At 42.8% G+C, this 25,141-nt stretch overlaps 1 protein-coding gene across 4 annotated transcripts; it reads left to right on the top strand.

Annotated features, from left to right (window-relative positions):
• The first annotated feature begins 2,053 nt into the window (after positions 1–2,053).
• Positions 2,054–24,168, top strand: LOC139386573 (WD repeat-containing protein 37). Of its 4 annotated transcripts, none has more exons than XM_071132228.1 (16): positions 2,267–2,394; positions 3,353–3,525; positions 4,412–4,453; positions 5,392–5,488; positions 5,683–5,778; positions 5,971–6,035; positions 13,044–13,179; positions 14,300–14,371; positions 14,579–14,623; positions 14,754–14,830; positions 14,946–15,180; positions 15,457–15,598; positions 18,454–18,588; positions 18,849–18,963; positions 20,287–20,433; positions 20,845–24,168. In XM_071132228.1, exons 2-15 carry the CDS (start codon positions 3,388–3,390, stop codon positions 20,416–20,418), a joined length of 1,527 nt encoding a protein of 508 aa, XP_070988329.1. In that variant the 5' UTR covers positions 2,267–2,394; positions 3,353–3,387; the 3' UTR covers positions 20,419–20,433; positions 20,845–24,168. The 4 variants fall into 4 exon arrangements, with proteins under 4 accessions (XP_070988330.1, XP_070988331.1, XP_070988329.1 ...); XM_071132227.1 differs by having other exon boundaries at positions 14,943–15,180; XM_071132229.1 differs by lacking the exon at positions 4,412–4,453 and having other exon boundaries at positions 2,054–2,394; positions 14,943–15,180.
• The last annotated feature ends 973 nt before the right edge of the window (positions 24,169–25,141 follow it).

The following is a 25,141-nucleotide window of genomic DNA, read 5'->3' as shown; positions in this document are numbered from 1 at the left end:
ATGATCATTACACAGGTCCACCTTGTGCTGGGGACAATAAAAGCCCACGAAAATGTACAGTTTTGTCACAACACAATGCTACAGATGTCTCAAGTTTTGAGGGAGCATTCAATTGGTATGCTGATTGCAGGAATGTCCACCAGATCTGTTGCCAGAGAATTGAATGTTCACTTCTCTACCATAAGCCATAAATGTTGTTTTTGAGAATTTGGCAGTACTTCCAACCGACCTCACAACCGCAGACCACGTGTATGGTGTCGTGTGGGCGAGCGGTTTGCTGATGTCAAAGTTGTGAACCGAGTGCCCCATTGTGGCAGTGCGGTTATGTTATGGGCAGGCATAAGCTACGGACAAGAAACACAATTGCATTTTATCGGTGGCAATTTGAATGCAAAGAGATACAGTGACGAGGTGCTGAGGCGCATTGTCATGTCATTCATTTGCTGTCATAGCCTCGTGTTTCAGCATGATAATGCACGGCCCCATGTCACAAGGATCTACACAATTCCTGGAAGTGGATAATTACCCAGTTCAACCATAGCCTGCATACTCACCATACATGTCACCCAGTGAGCATGTTTGGGATGCTCTGAATCTACGTGTGCTACAGCGTGTTCCAGTTCCAGCCAATATCCAGCAACTTCGCACAGCCATTGAAGAGGAGTGGGACAACATTCCACAGGCCACAATCAACAGCCTGATCAACTCTATGCGAAGGAGCTGTGTCGCGCTGCATGAGGCAAATGGTCACACCAGATATTGGCTGGTTTTCTGATCCACGCCCTTAAAGTATCTGTGACCAACAGATGCATATCTGGATTCCCAGTTGTGAAATCCATAAAATTGACCGATTTCCTTATATGAACTCAGTAAAATCTTTGAAGTTGTTGCCTTTATATTTTCCTACTACATCACACAGTTCGGGCATGATCTGATTTATCTCCAAATTGACATCTGTCGATTAGTTGTTTAAAAACAGAAAAATAACCAACATTTCGGTTTATCGCTCAGCACAAATAAAAACTAGTTTCTGGACAATGCACCATGCTGCCTTGTGACAACATAACTGAGCAGCGCAGATTACTGTTCATTTGAGAAGGTTGCTCCTTTTTTCCCCCTTTCGCCGGGACATTGCCCAGTTTAACACGGGCCAGCGTAATATAACTACCACAATGGGGGTTCAAAATAAGCCCATAGAAACCCACTGTGCTTATTTTTGGACAGATTTTTACGAGAGTGAAACCTCTCGCTTTGCCTCTTCCTCTGCTAGAATGGAGAATGCCACCCGGAATTAGGCATAATTTCCTTTGGTGGCCTGGATGAAACAAGAAGGCCAGCAAAGATTATGGATATACTGACAAGATACATGTCTCTGCCATAACAGTGGGAGTCGTTGTCCACAAAGTGGCACAGCTGTCTTGCTCCAGCCTATGCTTTCTTTGAATAAGTGGATACATCTCATTATTGTGATCCATTTTTGAATATTCGATGAGGGTTGTTCAACTTCAACTGCCTGTATTCAATGGAGAGAGATGCTATGCTTACTAGCCTCATACCATGAATATGCACAGCCATCTCGAGAAAACTCCGATATAAAATGTATTTTCTTACATTTGCCAGGATGTCACGTGGTCCTACTTATATCAGTACACTCGTAACAATTTAAGCATTAGACAACTTATATTTGGTTAAATAAATCTCACGTAGCAAATAAGACACTCAATGATTTCCTCACTAAAACTCCTTGCTTTTTGGGCGAAACAGCGCCACCTGCTGGAGGGAGACAGATTTCCTGCGTTTGTTGGGCCTCTCTCTTCGTCTTCCTGTCTGAGGCCAGTCAAACCAGTCAGCTTTCCACTAGATAGCATAGTCACAAAGTCAAATATCGTAATAATTAATGAACACAAAAAATAGCTATTTCGTTTTAATGTAAGGTTAGGCATAAGGTTATCAGTATGGGTTAGGTTAAAATCACATTTTAAGAATATGAATTGTGGAAATAGGCATGGTCTATGACTTTGTGGCTGTGGTAACTAGACGACTGTCAAGCTGCTGGCTATCTGTTTGACAGAGACGGGAGAGGAAGCGAGACACCCCACTTGCTGTTTTGTGTTTGTCTGTGTTTTGGTTTCGGTTTTGTTTCAATGGGGCCCAGTGAACTAGTATTGCATTGGCGTCTATGGGAGACACACCCAGTTAAGTTGACCGGAACTGAACATTTGTTTTCAACGGTAAATGGCCTGGGTGATCTTAATTTATCCACCATCTTTGATGGGGAGAAGTCAACAAGGATCCCAGTAACGTTACTTTTCATTTAGAAAATGGCAAAATGGTCTGTCGCAGAATAAATTTCAGAGCAACTTGGAACAAATACCTGGATTTCTAGTATTGTATGTAAGTATGCTCACGTTTCTTTCATAGCAAGTTAGCTAGCTAGTTACGTACATTTAGCTAGTTTGTTAGCTACACATACTCAGTGACTATCTACCTTAGCTAACGTTAGTTAGCTTCGTAATAGCTGACCTGGCACCTCCTTGCCTATTTTTTTTTTTTGCCTATTTGTGTGTATAGTTTGTGCAAAACAAGTAGCTAGCTTGTTAGTTCACATACCTCGTCCTGTTACTAAAGTAACATCAATACTTTTTTTTGTCAGCTTTGGTAATTCGCATTGGTTAGCTAGCTAGATATGTTTGACAGCTATCGTCTTTAGCTAGTTAACGTTAGTTTGGTTAGCTAGCCAACTAGCTAACGTCAGGCAGGATCAAGCAGGGTGGCTTGACAGTAATGGTGCCTACAACAGAAATGGTTAGCTTGCAGTAATGATGTATTGACAGTAGTTATGTATTGTTTCACATTCGTTGAACGTTTTCTTTGGAGACATCAGTCCTTCACGCTCCTTCCAAGGGCAAAATGATACCAAGCTTGTCATGCTGACATCACATATCATATTAACATGCATTTCAGGTATTACGTCTGTTTTATGATGACTGACATGCATGAATGTCAGACATACTCAAGAGTTGTCAATATGTCCCTAAATTAATAACGATGCCTTGGTTCCCCTGGGAGCTATTCAGATGTGAAGGAGAATGTGAGCAATACTGTCTGTCAGCGTGTTGTGGTATTTGTGCACCTGAACACCTACCACCGCCCAACATGGGGTCTGGTGTAGCCATACCAAAGAGGAGGAGGCGACAGAATATACAACAATATTTGTCCATACTGACTCAGAAAGACACTTACTATTTCTTAGTTAAGTATGGCTCGGGCCTTGTGTAAAGACTTTTCAGGAATAGCTTCAGACTATTATAGCTAATCATTTTAACCATGTACTCTGCTTCCTCCTTTACAGTTTCACATAGGAAAGTTGGGGGTCTATGAGGAGGGATGCCTGTCGAAAGTGGAAGCAGTGCATCCTCCCGCCAGGCCAAGCAGAAGCGCAAGTCCCACAGCCTGTCCATCCGTCGGACCAACAGCACCGAGCAGGAGCGCACAGGTTTACAGAGGGAGATGTTGGAAGGACAGGTGTGGACTGAGCTGGGGAGAGCCTGAGAACAAGTGGAGCTTTTGTCCAGCTGAATGTTGTCACCATACCTAGAGAAATGTTTTCCTATCTGAACACAAGCCAGGATAACTGTATGATTGCATAAGTGGTATAGAAAGAGGCAATCCACAAATGTCTGTGGTTGTTTGTTAGGTTCTTACCTTGAGTGCACTTATGGCACTGTGGTTTGCACTGTTAGGCTCACTAGTTAAGTAGACCTAAGCCAATTACACTGTGATCCATCAGTTTAGAGCATGAGAATGTGAGGTGCTGTTCAACCAATAGAATCGATGCATGCGCTTCTCTCCCAGTCCATTTGACACAAATGGACTCAAGCTAATCTTGTTCAACATCACTTAGTTAAATCAATCATGTGAGATAAAGTATATGGATGCAGTTAGAAGAACATAATATGTTCAGTTGATGGTGGGGGAGTATTTGTAGTTATGGATTAGGCTACATGAGATGAAATAAATATACATAGTAGACAGTTGTTGTAATCCAGGTAGTTAGTTAATTTAGTTATTGTTCATTCAATGATTTTAGTTCCTGTGCTTGCGTCACGTTGTGTTAGCTAGGTTTTCTACGATAATTATTTTTTTTACAAACAGATTAAGATAAATTCTATGTCTGGTTAATAAGGGGATGCCAATTGAACAGTTTACTGAGAAAGGGATCACCGTAGAATTCCACTTGTCTTTTTGAGTATGCCTTTTTCATAGAGTATGTTTTCAGGTCTTCTCTGCTATTATGGTGGTAGCATGTATTGTTACTTCAGAGCAACAATACACACTCTTAAATTATTTGGGACATGGGGCAAAGCACTTAATCCAACTTTTTTGTTTTCACTCTGGCTACTTTGAGTAGTCTAAGTCTGCTGATAATCTGCATCACTATTTGAAACCTGAGGTAAGTTGGGTATTTAGAAACACTGTGTCAGAATGTAGAGTACCTTCTCAATAGCGTACTAAATAGTTTAGTTGTAATGTTCTAGTGTTTTTTCTAGTGTGTTTGTTCACACACAATACTTGTCCATTCCCCTTGCCAAACGTCTCAGCTCTATTAAATCCACAGGAAGCTTGATTCAACATGCCCTGTGCTCCTATCCAGAAAATCTGTTTCAGTATTGCAAATCTCTCTATGCTATACAGGTTCCATCAAATTCCCCCCTGCACGATAGCCAACTCTGTAAACTACACCACCCCAGCCTGCTTTGCTGTTACTTTGTGCATTGTGGTGTACTGGTACTCATCCTTTCTCCAGCTGCATCATGACTTGTTACTGTTAGCCTATGAATGCAAAGAGCATCTCTACTGAACTCCTTAGAAAAAAAGCTGGACCTGCAAGCAAGGGTACAAAGGGCCTGTATGTGTTTGGCCCTGGACAGACTGTGTTCTTGTGGCACTAGGCCATTCAGCTCACATCAGTGCTCTGGTAGAATAAGCATTTCTATGTTAAAAGGAATGACTTGGGTAGATTTTCCATCTGGTTTGTAACAGAGAGAGTCAGGGACCATTTTGTCTCAACACTTATTGTCCTTGTGTAGTGGTAACACAGTTGATATTTAGTTGTCAGTGTTAGTTTCCCTGTCTTCACCCTTAAATGTTTGGTTGTAGTAGCCTCGTTTCCTATTGGCTCACAGTCCCCTTAGCACTAGTAAATAATTTGTTTTTCAGTGTCCTAGCAGGAATATTATGCTAAATAGTTTGCTATTATTGCACTAGGACCAAGCCCACCCATTTGGGGTTTGTGTTCTTGGTCTCATTATAAACCAAAGGGTGAATTATTATGTTATCTCTTCCCTATTTTCCCCTAAAATCTTAATATACCAATTTATGCATCTGCAGGATTCCAAACTACCATTGTCTTTGAGGAGCAATCTTTTGGACCTCTTTGGCCAGATTGAGAGGGAGTTTGAAAACCTCTACATTGAAAACATTGAGTGTAAGTACAGCACACACATTGATGGATAACATTCCTATAGGTGAATGTGCACAGCCATCATTGGAGTGGATGTCACTTAATATGATTTCACCCCATGTACAGCAGTAACAATATGTGAAAATGTTTTGATTGATATCTGCTTGATAATCCCATTGCTGTCACTATCCCTCAATGTGATTTCTATTCATTTGCAGTGCGTAGAGAGATTGAAACCTTGAACGATCGTTTAACAGCTGAAGGACAAACCATCGACGGGGGAGACTTGACTAAGGGGGCACTTAAAGCGAAAGGTTTGAGACAGCAGAATTCTGTTTGACATGTTAGAACGTTTAGAATTATTTCTGTTCAACACATGTTAATGCTGCTGTGAAGGGCCTTCATGCCAAATGGAGTAAATGACATAGACCCACAATATGTTGATCAGAGACTTCACTGGCTTCTTATTCTGTTCTCCTAATGTGCTCTCTCCTCTTAACTCACAGCAAGTCATAGCACAAGTCAACTTTCTCAAAAACTGAAGACAACTTATAAGGCATCTACAAGCAAGGTAAAATCTCTTATCTTTATCTGACTTGTATGATGATATGTCATTTAAAAAATAATATTGTTGAGTAACTTACAACCTAGTTGTTTGCTATAATAATAATAATAATAATTTCAGCGAAGGGATGACTTAGAAGGGACACAGTCCACTGTTCTATTAAAAAAACACAATCTTATACCAAAATTGTATTCATTTTTTAGGAAATGTATCTAAGGCTATATTCTTTAAAATACAGTTGGCTTCGGGTTTGTACTAAATGTTAATTGAAAAAGAGATATGAAAGTGGTCGTATGGTCAGCGGTAAATCTATTTCTATTTTTCACCATAGCGCTCACATTCTTTCCATGGCAAAGTAGGTGGTGGACCTCTTCCCACCTTCAATGTGGGGAACATTGTGGAGTTGTGGGGTGGAGACTCATGGGTAACAGGTTCTTCATTTCCCCCGTGTCCCCCCGCCATTATGCATGAGCAGCCCAGCCATGGGGCTGATGCACCGTCTCCAAGACACTTGGTGATTGAAATGTATGACTTGTTGTTTTATAGACTAATTTACAGTGAGACATATTAAAGACACTAATTGATATCTCTCACTAACAAAAGCTTTCTAAGAAATTTACCGTACACACTTTTTTGGGGGTTTGTTTCTGCACTCACTAGAATGGAAGCACATTGGATTTCCAGGCTGTCACGCACTTAGGCCGAAAGGCTGACGAGATCTCTGTGAAATGCCTTGAGCTTCAATGGCTTAATGACAATGGTTTGAGTTGAAATGGCAGTTGTGGGCTTTCCTTTGTTTCACAGAGGGAGTCAGTGCAATGAAAGATGACGTTGTGCTCTTTCTATCTTTACGTTTTAGTCATTTAGTAGGGAAAAAACAACACCATATCACAGTTACTGCAAGTAGACTCTTCGAAGTAGCTGCTATCATGGCAACAGTGTGGTGGTCTGTTTGGATGAGCTTGGTTTTTCCTCATTGAACATCAACCCTTTGTTTTTTTTAGCTGCAGTCATACAATCTTACCATAAAGAACTACCCTATTAACACACATTGCTAACAATAAGTTAGGATATTTCCCTGCTCTGTTCAATGTATGCTTCTTTTCATACTTCCATTCAATGTTAACTTGATGATCTACGCAACCGTTCAAAAGTTTGGGGTCACTTAGAAATGTCCTTGTTTTTGAAAGAAAAGTACATTTTCTGTCCATTTAAAATGACATGAAATTGATCAGAAAAACAGTGTAGACATTAATGTTGTAAATTACTATTGTAGCGTGAAACGGCAGATTTTTTGTGGAATATCTCCATAGGCGTACAGAGGCCCATTATTTGCAACCATCACTCCTGTGATTTTTAAAAGGCTAATTGATCATTAGAAAACCCTTTTGCAATTATGTTAGCACAGCTGAAAACTGCTGTTCTGATTAAAGAAGAAATAAAACTGGCCATTTAAAAAAATAAGTTTATTTTTACCCCCTTTTTTCTCCCCAATTTCGTGGTATCCAATTGTTAGTAATTACTATCTTGTCTCATCGCTACAACTCCCGTACGGGCTCGGGAGAGATGAAGGTCGAGAGCTCCGAAACACAACCCAACCAAGCCACACTGCTTCTTAACACAGCACGCATCCAACCCGGAAGCCAGCCGTACCAATGTGTCGGAGGAAACACCGTACACCTAGCGACCTGGTCAGCGTGCACTGCGCCGGGCCCGCCACAGGAGTCGCTAGTGTGCGATGAGACAAGGATATCCCTACCGGCCAAACCCTCCCTAACCCGGACGACGCTAGGCCAATTGTGCGTCGCCCCATGGACCTCCCGGTCGCGGCCGGCTGCGACAGAGCCTGGGCTCAAACCCAGAGTCTCTGGTGGCCTTAGACCACTGCGCCACCCGGGAGGCCTGAAACTGGCCTTCTTTAGACTAGTTGAGTATCTGGAGATTTGTGGGTTCAATTACAGGCTCAAAATGGCCAGAAACAAATAACTTTCTTCTGAAACTTGTCAGTCTATTCTTGTTCTGAGAAATGAAGGCTATTCCATGCGAGAAATTGTCAAGAAACTGAAGATCTTGTACAACGCTGTGTAATACTCCCTTCACAGAGCAGCGCAAACTGCCTCTAATCAGATAAGAAAGAGAAGTGGGAGGCCCCGGTGCACAACTGAGCAAGCAGACAAGTAAGTTAGTGTCTAGTTTGAGAAACAGATGCCTCTCAAGTCCTCAACCGGTAGCTTCAATAGTCTCAACGTCAACAGTGAAGAGGCAACTCCGGGATGCTGGCCTTCTAGGCAGAGTTGCAAAGAAAAAGCCATATCTCAGACTGGCCAATAAAAATAAAAGATTAAGATGGGCAAAATAACACAGACAACTGGACAGTTGGAAAAAAGTGTTATGGACAGACAAATCTAAGTTTGAGGTGTTCCGATCACAAGAACATTTGTGAGACGCAGAAAAAATGAAAATATGCTGGAGTGCTTGACACCATCTGTCAAGCATGGTGGAGGAAATGTGATTGTCTGGGGGTGCTTTCGTGGTGGTCAAGTGGGAGATTTGTGCAGGGTAAAATGGATCTTGAAGAAGGAAGGCTATCACACCATTTCGCAACGCCATACCCTGTGGACGGCACTTAATTGGAGCCAATTTCCTCCTACAACAGGACAATCACCCAAACCACAGCTCCAAACTATGCAAGAACTATTTAGCAAAGAAACAGTCAGCTGGTATTCTGTCTATAATGGAGTGGCCGGCACAGTCACCGGATCTCAACCCTATTGCGCTGTTGTGGGAGCAGCTTGACCTTATGGTACTTAATAAGTGCCCATCAAGCCAATACAAATTGTGGGAGGTGCTTCAGGAAGCATGGGGTGGAATCTCTTCCGATTACCTCAACAAATTGACAACTAGAATGCCAAAGGTCTGCAAGGCTGTAATTGGAGGATTCTTTGACGAAAGCCTAGTTTGAGGGACACAATTATTATTTTAATTAAAAATCATTATTTATAACCTTGTCAATGTCTTGACTATATTTCCTATTCATTTTGCAACTCATTTCATGTATGTTTTCATGGAAAACAAGGACATTTCTAAGTGACCCCAAACTTGAAAGGTAGTGTATATAATTTTCAGAAATGGCACTTGAAGACTTCAAGCAAACACTAATCCTTTCTTGAAATGCTGATGTTCACTGATGTAAAACGAGCAACAATTTGATATGCACATTGCAGACCATGCACTGTCACAATAGGCTATATCCCATAAACTGCTGGGTGCATTAGATATTTAACCAGCTTTGTGTTATCTCACACACTTCCTGTTGCCTATTGGTTAAATGTAGCATCTTACGCCAGTTAGGGTTGCACATTTTGGGGAATATTCAGAGGTGGAAACTTTCCGTGGGAATTAATGGAAATATATGCCAATTAATATTAATACCATTTCAATGTAGATGTTTTTTGTATTGAATATATTTACTATATCATATGGAGACAAACGTAAACCTTTTACCTTATCGTAAGTAGACATAATTGCAAATTATTAAACCCTTCCAATATAAATAAAGAAAACAATTTAGTTACAAATATAACTTTAATTAAATGAGTTGACTATTCACATGGGATGATTTCACTGAAAAACAAAAGAAAGGGAATATTGAATGATCCATCGCATCTCCCAAAAACGTAAAATGATAGTCTAGAAACTAAAGCTTTAGTTGTCTTCCTCTCAGGCTTCCATGTCTTCTCCCTGGACCTCTTCAATGTCCACCTCTTGAACATCAGACTCTGAGGCCTCATCTTCACTGTCACTTTCCAACCTTGTTGAGGATGGCTCGTTGTCAGGCTCAAAAAGCCAGGGAATTTGCCCGGATGGCCACCAACTTTTCAACCCTTTTATTGGTCAGCCTGTTGCGTGCTTTGGTGTGTATTCCCAAACAAGGACCAGTTGCGCTCTGAGGCGGCTGATGTTGGTGGGATTTGGAGGATGATGGAGGCAACGGGGGAAAGAGCCTCAGATCCACAAAGTCCCTTCCACCAGGTTGCTGATGAGATATGTTGGCACAACTGCCATATTGCATCTCCATCCCAAAGCCCTTGCTTGGAAGTGTACAGACTCCCAAGAACCTTGCCCTCATCCAGGACAAGGCGGCGAGACATGGTTGTGATGACACTAGACAGGATGCTCTTGCCAGCATACTTGGGGTCCAACATGTACGCTGTGGCGTGTATGGGCTTCAGGCAGAAGTCTTCATGCTTTTTGATGTATTTCACAACTGCAGTTTCAATGAACTGCAGTGAAGTGGGCAGGGCAGTACGGATTGCTTCTCTTACATCTGCAAGCAGAGTCTGAACAGCCGACAAGATGGCATTGTCTCCCTCAATCCATGCAATGGCTACTGCTGTAGGGTTCAGGAGTTTCAGGCTGCTTACCACTCTATCCCAAAATACATAATGCAGGAGGATCCTTTTGATGGGGCTGTCCATATTGGCAGACTGTGATATGGCCATTTCTTGGAGAGACTCCTTCCCCTCCAGGCGACTGTCAAACATGATGACAATACCACCCCAACGGGTGCTGCTGGGCAGCTTCAATGTGGTGCTCTTATTCTTCTCACTTTGCTTGGTGAGGTAGATTGCTGCTCTAACTTGATGACCCTTCACATACGTAACCATTTCCTTATGTCTCTTGTAGAGTGTATCCATTGTTTTCAGTGCAATGATGTCCTTGAGGAGTAGATTCAATGCATGAGCAGCACAGCCAATGGGTGTGATGTGAGGCTAGGACTCCTCCACTTTATACCAAGCAGCCTTCATGTTCGCAGTGTTGTCTGTCACCTGTGCAAATACCTTCTGTGGTCCAAGGTCATTGACTGCCTTTAGCTCATCTGCATTGTAGAGACCAGTGTGTCTGTTGTCCCTTGTGTCTGCTGTGCTCTTGTAGAATACTGGTTGAGGGGTGGAGATGATGTAGTTAATCATTCCTTGCCCACAAACATTCGACCACTCATCAGCGATGATTGCAATATAGTCTGCTTTCTCTATGATTTGACCTTCACTTGAACTCTGCATCCAGCAAATGAGTAGATAAAGCATGTCTGGTTGGAGGGGTGTATGCTGGGCGAAGAGCATTCAGAAATCTCTTCCAATACTCATTGCCTGTGAGCACCAGAGGTGAACCAGTTGCATACACAGCTCGATCAAGACAATCATCAACATATATAAAAAAAATTTGCCCCACCTTGGCTCAGACACTGTAGTAGTGTGGGCTCAATAGCATCTCATTAGTGTGCAAGATCTTGAGAATCAGCTGTACATGTGATGGAAGAATGCACTGTGCATATAGAGGGTTGCAATTCCATTGAATTGGGGATAGTTTAACCAAAATATGCCACAAGACCTAGAATTGCCTTATTTGTATCCCACAAAAAAGGTCCACTGTTAGTTATAAGCATTTATTTTTAATGAATTTAAGCAAAATTCCCCAAATTCCAGGGCTTAACTTTCCATGGAAAATTTCCGCATCACTTCCGACCCTTTGCAACCCTAACGTCAGTGTTCTATTTAAACTAATTCAGTAACTCTTAACTGCCCTTTAAGAGTATAAACGGCAGTGCTATCTCTCGTGTGGCCATCATTCACTACTTCCTGTTGATAGCGCTTCATTTATCTTATACCACAGTCTATGCACACTTTAAACTTAATGTGGCTCTTTGTCTTTCATAGGACACTGTATTAAATCAGACCTGGTAACATTTAGAAACCCATTCAATTATATCTATGTCATTCCTGAATTTTTTTCTGAAATGATTTGATAGTAATTATTTTATTGTCCGTTGCATGCATCTCACACCACAGCCTTAGGCTGTGTCCCAGATGGTTCTGGTCAAAAGAAGTGCATTATATAGGGTGCCATTTGAGACACACCCTCAGATACTGTATCTGCAGATGTTTTATATGTGCTGCCCAGAGAGATCCAGAGCTGCTGCTGTTATGTGTGGATAGGCTGCTGCGGCAGGCCTGCTCTGTGCTTACAACCAACCAACCCCTGGCTCAGCAATCACTGAAAATAAACTGCAACTCATCAAAGTTGTGGATAGTATTTTAGTCTTCCATGATATTATGCTTTAACTAGGCCTATGTGTTTACTATAAGTTTATACATAGTGTTGATTTTTTTTCCACTTTAATTTCCATATTTTTCTGAAGTATGATTTTATGTTGTTTGTATTTGGTTGCAATATTCTGGTTTTCCCAAAAATCCGGTAGTAGGATTTTGGAATTCCTGCTTATTCCCTCCTGATTCTGGGAATCTTCCAACTGGAATTTTTGGAAAACCTGGGAATTTTTGGAGATTTCCTGTAATTCTGCTACCCTATTTTTTTGAATGTTGTTGAATTATTTTGGTGAGATATCTGACCTGCTTATTTGTCCCCTCTTGCTTTTGCAGTGGGAACTTATTTAGTGGTTTGTTTCAAACACCTGCCCCTCCCAGAAGTCCAACTTGTTTTATCTCCATTTTAGATGTAAACATGGATACTGACTGATGATAATCATTTGACTATTATTATTTAAAGTTATTTTGTTTTACTTAACCTTATATAGGTTCATATATTCTTTATCCCCTCTTTCTTTCACAGCTTTGCATTTAAAATCAGTTTTGATTAATGCAGCATAATAATTGTTGTGTCCAACATGATACTAAGGTGATGTGAAAAAATAAATAATAATGATGATTGTGTTCCAAATGGCACCCTTTTCCCTATTTAGTGCACTACTTTTTTTTTTACCACGGAATAGGGTGCCATATGGGATGCAGTGTAAAACAACCCAAGCTTCTTAGCCATTGCAGAGGTATCATGCTGACTGTCTGGAGCCCTAATGACCCCCACCCACCCACCCACCCACCCTCCCAGTGCTGCTGTCCCTCCCTGCTTCCTCCCCTGCTTCTGTTATGCTTCCTCCTCTTCATTTAATCAGCTGTGTGTAAACACCATCTCTTGTCTCTGCTGCCTGCCCTTCAGATCGTCTCCAGTTTTAAAGCCACCACGTCCAGAGCCGTGTGCCAGCTGGTCAAGGAGTATGTAGGCCACAGGGATGGCATATGGGACCTGAGTGTCACCAGGACACAGCCCGTGGTGCTGGGCACAGCGTCAGCAGGTTAGAAAGCTACAGTGCATTCCAAAGCCCTCCTGATAGGGTTGCAAAATTCCAGTATCTTTCCCCAAATGTCCTGGTTTTCCAGAAATCTCAGTTGTAGGATTCCTGGAATTGGGAGGTAATAAGTAGGAAATCTAGAATCCTCCCACCAGGACTTCTGAAAAATCTGGACATTTTGAGAGGTTACTGTAATTTTGCAACCATACCTACAGAACATCCTAACAGGCGTCATACCCATCAGATTTGGCCTGTTTTAAAAAAGATATATATTATTTTGATTTGTTCTCTCTGTAGTATACTACTAGCCACCTAACAATGTTATGAAGTTGTCTTCAGCTAGATAGATTCCCAATCTCTCAACCTCATAACTAGCTACCAAGCTTTTTCAGGCTGTCAATCAAGTTAGAGTAGCTTGTCTAACTGTCTTAGCTGGCATGCCTGCTGGCAAGGTTTGTCAACTTTTAGAAAAGCAAGCAATTACTAAATGTACTGAAGTAAAGATAATGATTATGGCTCTAGATTGCAGGAAAAATATTTTTCAGATGTTTGAAAAATGCAAAACTCCAACTTTTGGACCACTCCCCCAGCCATCCATGTGTACTTTGTGCCCCCTCAGATTTCCCCTCAGATTTTTGGGGTGCATGACTCCCCTGCATCCCAATGTCTTGACTACTGGCCTTATTTTCCTCCTGGCCCAAGACAAACAATCGTGTTAGTGAGTCACATTTTAAACTGGTCGTCCGTAATGTTCAGCCTGATGGCTCTTTAAAATGCACTGTAGACTTTGGTTTGATATTCAATGAATTGAACTGTCAACAGGTGCGTGTTAAGGTTGTGACAAAGCCATCATATGGTCTGGTAATTAGGAATTGCTTTCAGACCAGAGTGCTTATTGTGCTAAGAGGGGGCAAATGTAATTTGGCAATGATTACAGTATGAACGTAGAGTGAACTGAATGACTCATGAGTTAAATCCCGAATGGCACGATATTCCCTATTTCGTGCACTTTGTAGGTGTATGGAATAGGCTGCCATTTTGGACGTAAACAATGATTACAGTGATGTATGATGTATGTGGCCTGAAAGCTGAATGTGTGTACACCACGTGTCTCTCCATACAGATCACAGTGCTATGCTATGGAGCATCGAGACTGGGAAATGCCTCCTGAAGTATCTAGGTCATGCAGGATCAGGTGAAATGTTCTCTTCTTTCTGATCCATGCAATGTGTATGAAGGAATGTATTCGTCCTAAATGATTCATAGGGTGCGTCCTAAATGACACTGTGGGGCCCTGGTTAAAAGTAGTACATAGGGGTAGGTAGTAGTGTGCTTTTTGGGACAGGCCCAAAGTTTTATTGTGGAGGCTATTCATCAAAAACATATGTTTGTCACTTTCCAGTTAACTCTATCAAGTTCCATCCCACGGAACAGATGGCTCTTACAGGTAAGGATCTCTTTCTGAATGGCCACAATTGTCTGAAAAACACGTTTTGAGTCCCATGTATGTTCAGATGTCTATTGGTTTGGGGTGTTGTGAGGTGTTTTTGAGGCCTCTATCTCTGCTCTGTTCACAGCGTCTGGTGACCAGACAGCCCATATCTGGAGGTACACGGTGCAGTTGCCCACCCCACAGCCTGTAGCCGACATCAGTGTAAGCTTCTCAAAAACATGTCTCTTATAACCCACTGCACCTAGATGTCTAGGTCCTATATGCTGGTGTTTGTGTGTGCGTGCGTGTGTGATGTCTGTCTCTGTTTTCACAGCAGACGCCCTGTGATGACGACATAGACTTCTCAGATAAGGACGAGGCTGACGGGGACGGTGACGGCCCTAGCGAGTGTCCCTCCATCCGCGTCTCTTCCACTACCCTCAGGAGCCACCAGGGGGTGGTCATTGCTGCAGACTGGCTGGTGGGGGGCAAGCAGGTGGTCACAGCCTCTTGGGATCGGGCTGCCAACCTGTACGACGTGGAGACCTCCGAGCTCGTCCACTCACTCACTGGTAGGTCCACCCCCCCACACTTTTCGTACGTTACAACATCAACGTAGAGAAATAACAACACATGAAGGAGAAAATGCACACACAGTAAAAACTAAACAGAAAAACCTTAATGTGTTTTTTCTGTGTCTGTAGAGTGGGCATTGCATTGGTTGTTATGTGTCATAAGGGCTGTTTTGGATTACGTTGCCAATGAATGCCCGTTATGTAACTGTTCTGAACTCTGTCCTATTCCAAGTGACTCTGCCTTACCCCTCTGAGCTGTGTCTGTGTCCCCAGGCCACGACCAGGAGCTGACCCACTGCTGCACCCACCCCACCCAGCGTCTGGTGGTCACCTCGTCCAGAGACACCACCTTCCGCCTGTGGGACTTCAGAGACCCCTCCATCCACTCTGTCAATGTGTTCCAGGGACACACTGAGTGAGTCACACACACACTTTCCATCTGTGTGATTTCAGTGATCCCCTCCATCTACTATCCAGGGACACATAGTCAGTAGCACCCCTACAAAATTCATGCAGAAAACATATTGCCACCCATAATGTGGCATTAATTATCCATCAATTAGCATTAATAAGCCATGTGTCCATTTAGATTACAGGGGCTAGATTTGGTCTGCCCACAGTTGCGGGTGAGGGCACAGCTAATCAGCCAATAGCATCCAGAACAAATGATACTGTGGTACATGAGTCAGTCAAGAGAATGAAGGAGCTGGTGACCTTCAGGCCTCGCCATTTTCCCACCCAGACGTCATGTGTGTTGTAGACTGCTTCGATCACGTGGATTGGGATATGTTCTGCATTGCGTCAAACAACAACATTGATGAATACGCTGATTTGGTGAGCGAGTTCATTAGAAAGTGCATTGAAGATGTCGTACCCATAGCAACGATTAAAACATTCCCAAAACAGAAACTGTGGATTTATGGCAGCATTCGCATGAAACTGAAAGCGTGAACCACTGCTTTTAACCAGGGCAAGGTGACCAGAAACATGACTGAATACAAACAATGTAGCTATTTCCTCCGCAAGGCAATCAAACGAGCTAAGCGTCAGTATAGAGACAAAGTAGAGTCGCAATTCAATGGCTTAGACACAAGAGGTATGTGGCAGGGTCTACAGTCAATCACGGATTACAAAAAGAAAACCAGCCCCGTTGCGGACCAGGATGTCTTGCTCCCAGACAGACTAAATCACTTTTTTGCTCGCTTTGAGGACAATACAGTGCCGCTGACATGGCCCGCTACCAAAACCTGCGGACTCTTCCTCACTGCAGCCGACGTGAGTAAAATATTTAAACATGTTAACCCTCGCTAGGCTGCAGGCCCAGACTGCATCCCCAGCTGCGTCCTCAGAGCATGCGCAGACCAGCTGGCTGGTGTGTTTACGGACATATTCAATCAATCCTTATCCCAGTCTGCTGTTCCCACATGCTTCAAGATGGGCCACCATTGTCCCTGTTCCCAAGAAAGCTAAGGTAACTGAGCTAAACGACTACCGCCCCGTAGCACTCACTTCCGTCATCATGAAGTGCTTTGAGATACTAGTCAAGGACCATATCACCTCCACCCTACCTGACACCCTAGACCCACTCCAATTTGCCTACCGCCCAAATAGGTCCAGAGACGACGCAATCGCAACCACACTGCCCTAACCCATCTGGATAAGAGGAATACCTATGTGAGAATGCTGTTCATCGACTACAGCTCAGCATTTAACACCATAGTACCCTCCAAACTCGTCATCAAGCTCGAGACCCTGGGTCTCGACCCCGCCCTGTGCAACTGGGTACTGGACTTCCTGACGGGCCGCCCCCAGGTGGTGAGTGTAGGTAACATCTCCACCCCGCTGATCCTCAACACTGGGACCCCACAAGGGTGCGTTCTGAGCTCTCTCCTGTACTCCCTGTTCACCCACGACTGCATGGCCATGCACGCCTCCAACTCAATCATCAAGTTTGCGGAAGACACTACAGTGGTAGGCTTGATTACCAACAACAACGAGACGGCCTACAGGGAGGAGGTGAGGGCCCTCGGAGTGTGGTGTCAGGAAAATAACCTCACACTCAACGTCAACAAAACAAAGGAGATGATCGTGGACTTCAGGAAATAGCAGAGAGAGCATCCCCCTATCCATATCGATGGGACAGTAGTGGAGAAGGTGGAAAGTTAAGTTCCTCGGCGTACACATCACAGACAAACTGAAATGGTCCACCCACACAGACAGCGTCGTGAAGAAGGCGCAGCAGCCCCTCTTCAACCTCAAGAGGCTGAATAAATTCGGCTTGTCACCAAATGCACTCACAAACTTCTACAGATGCACAATCGAGAGCATCCTGACGGGCTGTATCACCGCCTGGTACGGCAACTGCTCCGCCCACAACCGTAAGGCACTCCAGAGGGTAGTGAGGTCTGCACAACACATCACCGGGGGCAAACTACCTGCCCTCCAAGACATCTACACCACTCGATGTCACAGGAAGGTCAAAAAGATCATCAAGGACAACAACCACCCGAGCCACTGCCTGTTCACCTCGCTGTCATCCAGAAGGCGAGGTCAGTACAGGTGCATCAAAGCGGGGACCGAGACTGAAAAACAGCTTCTCTCTCAAGGCCATCAGACTGTTAAACAGCCACCACTAACATTGAGTGGCTGCTGCCAACACACTGATTCAACTCAATAATGGAAATTGATGTAAAAATATATCACTAGCCACTTTAAACAATGCTACTTAATATAATGTTTACATACCCTACATTACTCATCTCATATGTATATGTATATACTGTACTCGATACCATCTACTGCTTCTTGCCTATGCCGTTCTGTACCATCACTCATTCATATATCTTTATGTACATATTCTTTATCACTTTACACTTGTGTGTGTGTGTGTATACGGTAGTCGTTTTGGAATTGTTAGGTTAGATTACTCATTGGTTACTAGTGCATTGTCGGAACTAGAAGCACAAACATTTTGCTACACTCGCATTAACATCTGCTAACCATGTGTTTGTGACCAATAAAATTTGATTTGATTTGAAATATCTAGGTATTTATTTGACTGCAAATGTACAGTCCTGCTAATAAGGCCTTGGTCCCTAGAATGCTACTTTGATGTTGTCCTTTCCAGGAAGCATAACGTGTTTCGCTGGTTCATAAATCTCTTTTTACAGCAACCGTTGTCACCTAAGTGCTTTACAGTAACCTGGCCTAAACCGCAAGAAAAGGGGGTTAATGACTAACTCTCTTTTCCACCATGTTGTATGTGTCCAGCACGGTGACATCAGCTGTGTTCACTGTGGGGGACAACGTGGTGTCTGGGAGTGACGACCGTACCGTCAAGGTCTGGGACCTCAAGAACATGAGGTCACCCATAGCTACCATCCGCACAGACTCTGCCGTCAATAGGTGAGAGGGAACTGTATCACACAATTTATTCTGGAAACCTCTTATTAGGTAGAGTATGTGTGTGATTTAGAAAAAGAAACAGCTGGGATTAGAAGATACAATAAAAAGGGGTGATTTAAAGCCTTGTTGTTTACTGTACTTTGAACTTTTTACAGGATAAGCGTGTCGTACTAATTAAATATTGATTTTAAGAGGGATGTTAAGAATCAATGTTGTGTTAGAAAATGTAATTCATTGATTATATGTTTAACCGCTCACAGGATAAGTGTGTCAGTGAACCAAAGAATCATTGCTCTTCCTCACGACAATCGTCAAGTCCGGCTGTTTGACATGTCAGGAGTGCGGCTGGCTCGACTCCCACGTAGCAACAGACAGGTAACCAGAACCAAACAGTGGGGCTAACACTGGACTGTAATCACAACCTATTTCCATATTACCTCTCATGACTAGGCTGCTCAACCAGTACCAGACATGACTAGGCTGCTCATCCAGTACCAGACATGACTAGGCTGCTCATCCAGTACCAGACATGACTAGGCTGCTCATCCAGTACCAGACATGACTAGGCTGCTCATCCAGTACCAGACATGACTAGGCTGCTCATCCAGTACCAGACATGACTAGGCTGCTCAACCAGTACCAGACATGACTAGGCTGCTCAACCAGTACCAGACATGACTAGGCTGCTCAACCAGTACCAGACATGACTAGGCTGCTCAACCAGTACCAGACATGACTAGGCTGCTCAACCAGTACCAGACATGACTAGGCTGCTCAACCAGTACCAGACATGACTAGGCTGCTCAACCAGTACCAGACATGACTAGGCTGCTCAACCAGTACCAGACATGACTAGGCTGCTCAACCAGTGCGATATGGACTGCCACTTCTGTCTTACCCTTAGCCCTGATGGGTTTTCCAAAGGGTATGTATTTGAGTTTTTATTGTTTACTATTTTCTTGTGCGTAGTGTATTTATATGAATTGTGTCAAATAATTCAGCATCGGCTGCCATTGATGCTTTCTAATGTTGAATTTGAAATAAACCATTCCATTCTATATATAGACTGAGTGTACAAAACAATAGGAACACCTTTCTAATATTGACTTGCACCCCTTTTTGTCTTCAGAACAGCCTCAGTTCGTCGGGACATGGACTCTACAAGGTGTCAAGTGTTCCACAGGGATGCTGGCCCATGTTGACTCCAATGCTTCCCACAGCTGTGTCTAGTCGGCTGGATGTCCTTTTGGTGGCGGACCATTCTTAATACACACGGGAAACTGTTGAGTGTGAAAAACCCAGCAGCGTTGTAGTTCGACACACACAAACCGATGTGTCTGGCACCTACTACCATACCCTGTTCAAAGGCATTTCAGTCTTTTGTGTTGGCCATTCACCCTTTGAATGGCACACACACACATACAATCCATGTCTCAATTTATCAAGGCTTAAAAGTCCTTCTTTAACTAGTTGCCTCCCCTTCATCTACACTGATTTGAAGTGGATTCAACAAGTGGCGTCAATAAGGGATCATAGCTTTCATCTGGTCAGTCTGTCATGGAAAGAGCATGTTAGGTACTAATGTTACTGTTGCTTCACAGAGTTGTGTTCCTTGTTGTCTATGACCTTTGTTTCTTGTGATGGTTTTTCAGTGAAAAGTGTGTTTATATAAATGAAATGTATTGTTATTATTCCCAGGGCCACCGGCGCATGGTGTGCTGCTCAGCCTGGTGTGAGGATAACCCTTCTTGTAACCTGTTCAGCTGTGGCTTCGACCGGCAGGCCATCGGGTGGAACATCAACATACCCGCGCTGCTGCAGGAGAAGTGAGCCCAGCCAGGACAGGTTAGTTTTCCCTCATTTACTTTTATCCTATGTTTTCTTTTGGTTTCCTCTTTCAGGGACGGTTTTCCGGGCACAGACTAAGGCCTGTCCTAGACTCAATGGAGAATCTCCATAAACTAGCTTTATAGTCCTGGACTAGGCTAAACCTGTTTCTGGAAATCCACTCCCTAGTGTTATTCGCAACTTTTCATTAGCATTTTTGGACATTACTAGTCTTTATTTTTTTCTAGACATTTCTGAAAGGGGAGGGGCTTTAGAAGCCTATTTTAGTCATTTTTTTACCCTTCACTGCACATGTACTTTTGTCTTTTAATTCTCTGTAACTAAGTCGCTGTACATAAAAGCGTCTGCTAAATTACCTAAATCTCATTGTTTTTTTTGTCTTTTTCTTGTGTGCAAATTTTAAAACAGGTCCAGAGTCAGCTCTGAGCCACCCGCTTGGCCCATCTGCTAATTGAGCCCATCTTAAGAGCTGATCCCTGGTCAGATCAGTCACATACCCTGACCCTCAGGCAGGGAGGGGAGAAGATCGATCGAGGACCCCCACCCCGACCGCTCTCTCTTTGTGTCAAGTCCTATATTCTTTTGACACTCCAAATGTGGTCACAGTCTGGTCTACATGGTCTGAATATACATACCATAATACATACATGTGTGACAGTGTGTGTGGTTTCAATCTTGCCCATGTACAGAAAATGTGAAGGACTACTCTCTGCTTTGTTGTTGGGCTTGTTTTGATCCGTTTATTCATCAACTTGCTGCTGAAGATAAAGAGCAGTGTCAAACAGGAGGTATGGGGGGGGGTAGGTAAATGTAGTGTGCCTAATTTTCAGTTCAGAGCAAGTCTGTCCCATGTAGATGGTGTAGCCTTAGAATGTGATGATGATGATCAGCATTTCATGGAGACTTGTGTTCTGAAATTCCACGCATCTGCTTTCTACCTATCTAACCTGCTCAGATGTACAGCAAGCCAAGCTGTCATTTTGACAGAGCCACACCTTGAAGAAGTCTACAGGTCCATGACAGTCTACTGCTGATTAACTGAGCTCTGCTTCGTACAATACAATGAGGCTACAGTACAGTGAGTTCTTGTGGCTCTGTCATGCACCTTTTAAAACCAATATCTGTTACAGTTTATTTTGTTGTGTAACACTTTTTAGCCAAAATCTCATTTCAGCTTTTGTACAGAATGTTAAGAAGCCTACTCCGACACATTATGTTGTACCATTGGAATAACCTGTGTAAACAATCCATGTTTTGGGGGTGGGGGTTGATCGTCTTCACCATTTCAATAGGCACTTCATTTGTGTGTAATATTCATAAATGAGTCTTAGAAAGTAAGACGTTCTGAAATTGCTGTTTAGATATAGAGTTTACCGTTAGATATAGAGTTTACAAGCAATATTAATTGGTAAAGTGTATCTTTAAAATATTTTAGCAGTGCCATTAGTCAGTATTGAAAACCTGTTACAGGGATACATAGACCAGTCCTAGTTGTACTTGCGTAAGTGGAATCTCATTAAGAGCATTCAAATGCAATGGCTGTAACATGCTTGTGTGGTCAGTGATCATGGCGTTAATGTCTGCTTCCAAAACAACAAACTGCATAGAAAACTAAAAGAAGATATTGTTGTGATGTGTTTGGGGGTTGGGGGGGTGGTGTGATGTCACAAAGTACCTGTGTCTGTTTTTGTTTTTAGATGAAGAGAGTCGATGTTGGCCTCTAAAACATTTGGGACGTAATTGTCTGCAGGAGTCACTTGGCAGGCAGCACAGTTGACTAAATTCCTGCTGAAGAGCAGACGAATGCTAAAAAAGGATCTATGTATCTCAGTACATGAGACCAGACAGTTGTATTGCAGGAGTAAAGGCTTCTGTAGAGACTTTTAGATATACTTTGTGTTTTGCCAATGTATAACAAAATGATGCTCATTAATATTGATACAGTAACAGCCACATTGAACATCTTATATCCCATATTGAATAGTTATCGTGACAAGTCTAAAAAAGCCATGAAGCCAAGTGTAGAAGAAGCCCACGGAGCATAACTTTCCTTTCACAATAAATCTCACATCTGGTGCAAATTTAAATGTAATATATTCTGATATATTCAAAGTGGCCCATTTGGCTTAATGATGTCTTACTGCTGCAGATTTTATAAACCTTTTTAATGTTATGAGGTGCTCTTTTCATTTCTACTAGTTCTTCATCCTGTGCAGTTAAATCAGTTGGATCTCTTAGGTTTCATTGACTGAAGTATTGTTGCTTTAATCTATAGGGGTTTGCATAAATCTCAAATACTGATTTAGTTGTAATTCTCACGTATCATTTACATCCGGGATGTCTTAGAGGGCGACGGCTAGCCTGCTCCCAGATCTGTTTGTGCTCGAGCCAACTCCATTGGTCTTTATCAAACCAAACAATAAGACAGTGGGTGGATTCCATTATGCTGAGCCGTGGGGTACCGGTCTATGGCCCATGACGTGAAAGGGCAAAAGCGGTGGGGGAGGAGCACCCTTCTCAAATCAAACAGTAATCTGTGCCACTTGGTCATGTAAACATCTCTTTTCTATAAAATGTTAGAATTTTCAGACTAGTTTTCATTGGAAAGGCTGATTTTTAAAGCGTTGTTTATCAAAAACAATCACTTTTGCACGTGAAAACAGAATCCAACTCATCACTCCACGTGCTTCGTTACGTCACTTGTTTTGAGCCGACTTCGCCTTGGGCTTTGAACGCGGCACCTGGCCCCAAAACTACTGCAAAACACGTCTACCAGGGCGCCCGTGCCAGATGAATCAAATCCCCTCAATGAGTGACAAGGAGTTGGCATGATGGCACAAACAGACTGGCACTCAAGCTAGCTACTGCATATTTTGTTGTGCAGTCCTATGCATGATGTAGTACTAGATGCATTTATTCAGTGATTATAGTAGGCTGTTAAATGGGTTGGTAAAATAAGAGGTGCCTCTTGGACCGTAGCCGTCCAGGATTGTCATCATCCCTGATTGAAGTGAAACAGATTTGTTTGAATGGCAAAAATATCAAACGTGTGGACTCACTGGCCTGTGAATGTGTCATTTTAGAATGGTTTTCCAGTATTTTCTTATTTGCAGACAGTCTATCTACAGAGCTGGATTTGATTGCACCTGAACTCAAGCAACATCCCAGATCTGTTTGTGTTCTTGCCAACTCCACTGCTCGTTTGGCATTTATTACAATGAGTTTGCATGATGGCACAGACTGGCACTCCGGCTACCTGAACTCCTTAATCACACATTCTGAGCCACCATGTTTAGCTAATTGACCATGTTTATCATCAACTTTAATAGTTTTGTTATTATTTGATTATTTACATTTCAGTCTCATGGTTTTCTCCCTCATAATGTAAATCTGGTCCTGTGGTCCTGCTCTTTTGTGTTCCAAAGGGCACCCTATTCCCTTTACAGTGCACTACTTTTGACATGAGCCCTATGGGGCCTGGTCAGAAATATTGCACTACGAAAGAAGTAATGTGCCATTTGGGACGTATCCCTCATTACATCACAAATTTAGCAACAGAAATCAACTGCAATAGCTTTAGTAAAAACATTTTTTTTTTTTACCTAGCTAATGATATTGTAAGTACATAAAACTCAACATTAAACAGTTTTTGCTGACAGCGGTGTTGTGAGAGAGATGTATAAGGAACAACAGCTTGTGAAATAAAATGTTGTACCATTTTATTCCCTCAGATTGTATGCTCTTTGTGTCGTATTTCAGCCTTGCTTTGAGTCAGTTGCTAAATTACCATTACACCGCTTCAGGAGTATGAGGATAGTATTTAATGAATTGTTCAGTCTGTTACCACGCAGTTGTCAGAAAACACCCAGTGGCCAATCACTTTACCCTGCCTTCACGTACATATCTACCTCAAATATCCTATTTGATCTGGTACTGGTACTCCCTGTATATAGCTCCACATTGACCTGGTACTCCCTGTATATAGCTCCACATTGATCTGGTAATGGTACTCCCTGTATATAGCTCCAAATTGACCTGGTACTCCCTGTATATAGCTCCACATGGATCTGGTACTGGTACTCCCTGTATATAGCTCCACATTAACCTGGTTCTCCCTGTATGTAGCTCCACATTGATCTGGTACTGGTACTCCCTGTATATAGCTCCACATTGATCTGGTACTGGTACCCCCTGTATATAGCTCCACATTGATCTGGTACTGGTACTCCCTGTATGTAGCTCCACATTGATCTGGTACTTCCTGTATATAGCTCCACATTGATCTGGTACTGGTACTCCCTGTATATAGCTCCACATTAACTTGGTACTCCCTGTATATAGCTCCACATTGATCTGGTACTGGTACTCCCTGTATGTAGCTCCACATTGATCTGGTACTGGTACTCCCTGTATATAGCTTCACATTGATCTGGTGCTCCCTGTATGTAGGTCCACATTGATCTGGTACTGGTACTCCCTGTATATAGCTCCACATTGATCTGGTACTCCCTGTATATAGCTCCACATTGATCTGGTACTGGTACTCCCTGTATATAGCTCCACATTAACCTGGTACTCCCTGTATGTAGCTCCACATTGATCTGGTACTGGTACTCCCTGTATATAGCTCCACATTAACCTGGTACTCCCTGTATATAGCTCCACATTGATCTGGTACTGGTACTCTCTGTATGTAGCTCCACAT

This window comes from Oncorhynchus clarkii, chromosome 28, assembly GCF_045791955.1.
Source record: "Oncorhynchus clarkii lewisi isolate Uvic-CL-2024 chromosome 28, UVic_Ocla_1.0, whole genome shotgun sequence".
Classification (NCBI taxonomy): Eukaryota; Metazoa; Chordata; class Actinopteri; order Salmoniformes; family Salmonidae; genus Oncorhynchus; species Oncorhynchus clarkii.
The sequence above is the reverse complement of the archived record's forward strand: the minus strand, read 5'-3'. Positions and strand labels throughout refer to the sequence as shown.